The sequence below is a fragment of the Myotis davidii genome, unplaced genomic scaffold, assembly GCF_000327345.1.
Source record: "Myotis davidii unplaced genomic scaffold, ASM32734v1 scaffold799, whole genome shotgun sequence".
Taxonomy (NCBI): domain Eukaryota; kingdom Metazoa; phylum Chordata; class Mammalia; order Chiroptera; family Vespertilionidae; genus Myotis; species Myotis davidii.
In genome coordinates this window covers 345,258-349,681 of record NW_006290670.1, presented here as the reverse complement: position 1 = coordinate 349,681, position 4,424 = coordinate 345,258, and the positions used below count along the sequence as shown (strand labels likewise).

At 44.8% G+C, this 4,424-nt stretch overlaps 1 protein-coding gene across 1 annotated transcript in view; it reads left to right on the top strand.

The window, feature by feature from the left end:
* Window positions 1–2,324, top strand: part of TECTA (tectorin alpha) — a 110,529-nt gene extending 108,205 nt beyond the window's left edge. The window contains exons 23-24 of the mRNA XM_006763686.2: window positions 906–1,022; window positions 1,549–2,324. Of these exons, the coding sequence (XP_006763749.1) occupies window positions 906–1,022; window positions 1,549–1,649 (218 nt within the window). The 3' untranslated portion in view covers window positions 1,650–2,324. The remainder of the gene's footprint in view (window positions 1–905; window positions 1,023–1,548) is intronic.
* Window positions 2,325–4,424: the final 2,100 nt, after the last annotated feature.

Here is a 4,424-nt window from a genome sequence, read left to right as displayed (position 1 = left end):
TAGGCAAGGATACATCTGATAAATAATATCCAAAATATATAAGGAACTCATACAGCTTAACAAAAAGAAGACAAACAATTCAATTAAAAAGTGGGTAAGGGACCTGAATAGACTCTTTTCCAAAGTGGAGATTTAAAAAAGGCCGGCGATGTATGAAAAAATGCTCAAAGTCACTAATCATCAGAGAGATGCAAATTAAAATGACAATGTCAGAATGGCTATCGTCAACAAATTAACAACAACAAGTCTTGGCGAGGATGTGGAGAAAAGGAAAAGCTAGTATACTGCTGACTGGTGCAGCCACTATGGAAAATAGTATGGAATTTCCTCAAAAAAATTAAAAATGGAACTGCCATCTGACCCAGTGATCCCACTTCTAGGAATATATCCTAAGAAACCTGAAACACCAATGAGAAAGAATAATACGCACCCCTATGTTCATAGCAGCACAATTTACAATAGCTAAGATCTGGAAACAGCCCAAGTGCCCATCAATAGATGAACAAGATAAACTAATGAACAAAATAGAACCAGAGACAGAGAAGCATGGAGCAGATGCTCAAACCTCAGAGGGAAGGTGAGGGGAGGGTGGGTGGGTGGGAAGAGATCAACCCAAGAACTTGTATGCATCTATGCATAACTATGGACACAGATAAATTGGGTGGTGAAGGCCTAGGGCAGGGGACGAAGGCTGACTAGAAGAAGTCAATGGGGGAATAAAGAAGAATATGTAATACTTTCAACCATAAAGATTTTTTTTAATTGTATGGCCTAATAATGATGTTATAAATATCCAGCTGGCCCTTGGCAGGAAAAAGGTCCCCACCCCTGCTCCTGCTGTGCTCTGACAGGTGAGCGGAAGAGGTAACTGTCTGCCATGAACTTGACTAACTGCTCTCTTTCAGGGCTGGACTGGTGTGAGGACAACGGAGGGTGTGAGCAGATCTGCACCAGCCGGGTGGAGGGGCCCCTGTGCAGCTGTGTGACGGGCACCCTGCAAGAGGACGGCAAGAGCTGCCGAGGTAGACACCCCAATTCTGGGCTTCAGCTGGGGCGCAGGAACTTCCTCCCACTGAGAGGAGCACGTCATGACAGGCCAAGCAGCCAGCAACAGGCCTATAAAAATTCAGACATTAAGAAGGAAATATCTGAAAAACTCCTAAGAAATTTTAGCACCTTTTTGGGTTTTTGGTTTTTTTAAACCTTTGGGTCCCTACTCTTTTACTAAAAGATGATGATTTTTAAAATCATTTAAAAAGTAATTATTTTTAAAAATAGTATTGACTTTAAATATGGCTGCCAAGTCCACTGGCTGTGGTTGGGAGTAGAATGTTTGATTCAATAAATGCCACTTCCTACAGTCGCCTTAGCTCAGGGTCCCCCGGCGCCACTGAGGCCAGCAGGCACCTCTGCAGATTGGGTTAATTCTGCTTCTTCGTGGTCACATGGACAAAGTGGGTTCTTGGCAATTAGTTGGGAACTGCAAAGATCTCTGATCCTCACCAAACAGGATTTTATAGGGCTCACGATTTGCCTTTCTCTTCGCAGCCTCTAATTCTTCCACTGAGCGTCAAGTCTGGACACTGCTTCTCGTCATGACCCAGATTTCATTATGGCATTTTGTGTATAAATCAGTCACGACCTCATAATTAACTCAAGGTTGCTATATGAAGTACTGTAATTTACGTTTTTCCATTCCCTGTAGAATAAAAGGTGTGTGCCCTTAACTCAAAACCTATTTCAAAGTGTCCAGAATCTCAACAGGATGCCACCTGCCTCAAATGATCAGAGATCTGGAGATGAGTGAAATTGCAAACTCCTCTTTCAAAGTACACAATGGGGCTTCCAAAGCCAGTTGTGGAAAGCATATATCTTGGTAAAAATTTTCAAACAGTTGTCACTAGAAACTGATTCACTCAAATAATCAATAAAGGACAAGATTCTGGTTAGAAACGTCTGACTGGAATCTGAACAGAGAATCTGTCCAGCCCGTGCTGTTTCCAGATCATAGGTTTTACGAAGAGGGAACAATGTGGAGAAGCAACGACTGGGGGACTGACTCCCTCTGAAGACTCTTTCTCAGTTTGCAAGTGTCTGATCTCTGACCTGCGTGTTGCTTCCTTTCTGTATGACGAGCTCCTTCCCTACCCTCGTGTCCTCTAACCTCGCCATGAGCCTGGTCACTGGTATGTTGTTTGCAGACCTTGGGAGCCCTACCCACTTCCATTCCCTCAGACCCAATTCCTTCTCTTTTTATAAATCAACCAAATAATTTTTTAATGTGTTTTATGCTTAAATAAACTTTGTGTTCAGTATTCTCGTTATTTGGTGGCTGAAATCATTCTTACCAATATTGAGCCTGCGCACTAAATAGCAAGCTGTGATTTTAAAAGGAGGCAGAAGCAGCAGCCATGGCCAGGTCTGCATGGCCCAAGCATCACTGCCTTTGTGCACCTGCCTGTGGCACTCACACAGCACTGCGGGCTGTAAGGAATCGCACAGAAGGAGGCAGGCAGCAGCCTCTTTGTAAGTAGTACAAGGTAAACCCACTCCAGGCTTAGTTTGAAGTTGTTTTGGATTTAAGCTAATGGTAATTTTGATTTTTCCTGGAAGTCTGGAAAAAGCTGAGCAGAAATCCTGAGCGTCCTTGAGTGTGGATGTGGATACCGGTCCTGTCTCTCGCACACAGAGGTGCATGGCCCATCCCTGGTGACAGCAGTGGGATGCAGACTGAGTCTGCACCAGCTGCCTTGTATTTTATTGAGAAACAGTATGGAGGTTCCTCGAAAAAATAAAAATAGAGTTGAGGAGGAAGCAAGATGGTGGCATAGGTAAACACCTGTACTTGCTGCCTTACACAACCACATCAAAACTACAACTAAAAGACAAATGGACATCATCCAGAACCACAAGAAGGCTGGCTGAGTGGAAGTTCTACAACTAGAAGTAAAGAGAAAAGTGCTTTGAGACTGGTAGGAGTTGTGAAGGTGAGGAAGTGCGGAGGTACGGAGGTATGCACAGAAACGGGATGGCAACTGGGTACATTGTTGTCTTTTCCAATCGGGAGGGAGATACAAGCTCCAGATTGCTCTGAACTCCAGTTCTGGGGGGCGAGACTCTGGGGATCCAGACTCATAGGGGAAGAAACTGGACTGTCTAGCATTGGCCGGAACGCGAGGGCGACTTTCTCGCAGAGGTGCTTGCAGTGATCATTGTTCCTGCACAGGGCCGCTGGACACAGAGACCCGGGGATCTCTCTGAGGCAGGGCTGACTGGCAGCCATTGCAGTTTGCTACGCCCTGATGATTCCCTGAGACCCCAATTTATAACCCCACCCAAGCTGTGAGCAGAGGCTTTTGCATAGGAATGGCCTGTTCCTATGCTATCTAAAACCTAACAAACTCCTGCTGGGTCAAAGAGCGCCAAAGCTTCCAAAGAAGGCCTAAGGCTCGACAGCAGCCTGCATTGCTTCACAGCTGGGCCTCATCTGGGCACATCCAAACCCCAAACAAAGAGGAGGAATCTGAAGATATCTCTGTAGCTCCTGCTGGGTGGCATCAGGCAGTGGCTGACTTTGCACCTCCTTGGATATCCAAGAGCCAGTGTTCCCTGTGGTCAGTGTGAGACCACACCAGATTACAACTCTTCACATCCATAAGTGACACTCAAGGGGCAGACTCAGTGAGCACCCAAAGCCCCACTGAAACAAATCCTGCCCCATAAGGGTGTCTCCAGCACAGCAGTTCTCCTATTGTAGACACAGCTAGTCCTCACAGCCAATTGGCCTGGTGGTCAATTCCTCCCAGTGATACCAACAGCAGTCAAGGTTTAACTACAACAAGACTGTGCACAAAGCCCACAAAGAGGTGCACCAAGAGTGGCACCTCAGGTAATTAGGGAGGCAGAGCCACTGGGCCCTATAGGACACCTATCACACAAAGCCACTCTATCAACACAGGGAAGCAGCCAAAATGCGGAGACAAAGAAACATGTCACAAATGAAAGAAATGGAGAAAAGCAAACTACTGTATACAGAGATCAAAACCACAGTTATAAGGTTACTCAAGAATCTTCTAGAAACCTCTGAGAAATTTAGAGAGACCCACGAGGATATGAAAAAGGACCAATTAGAAATTAAGCATACACTACCTGAAGTAAAGAATAATATACAGAGATCCAACAGCAGACTAGAGGATTCCAAGAATCAACTCAAAGATATGAAATATGAAGAAGCAAAAAACACCCAACCAGAAAAATAAAAAGAAAAAAGAATCCAAAAATATGAAGATAGTATAAGGAGCCTCTGGGACCGCTTCAAGCGTACCAACATCAGCATTATAGGTGTGCCAGAAGATGAGAGACAGCAAGATATTGAAAACCTATTTGAAGAAATAATGACAGAAAACTTCTCCCACCTGGTGAAA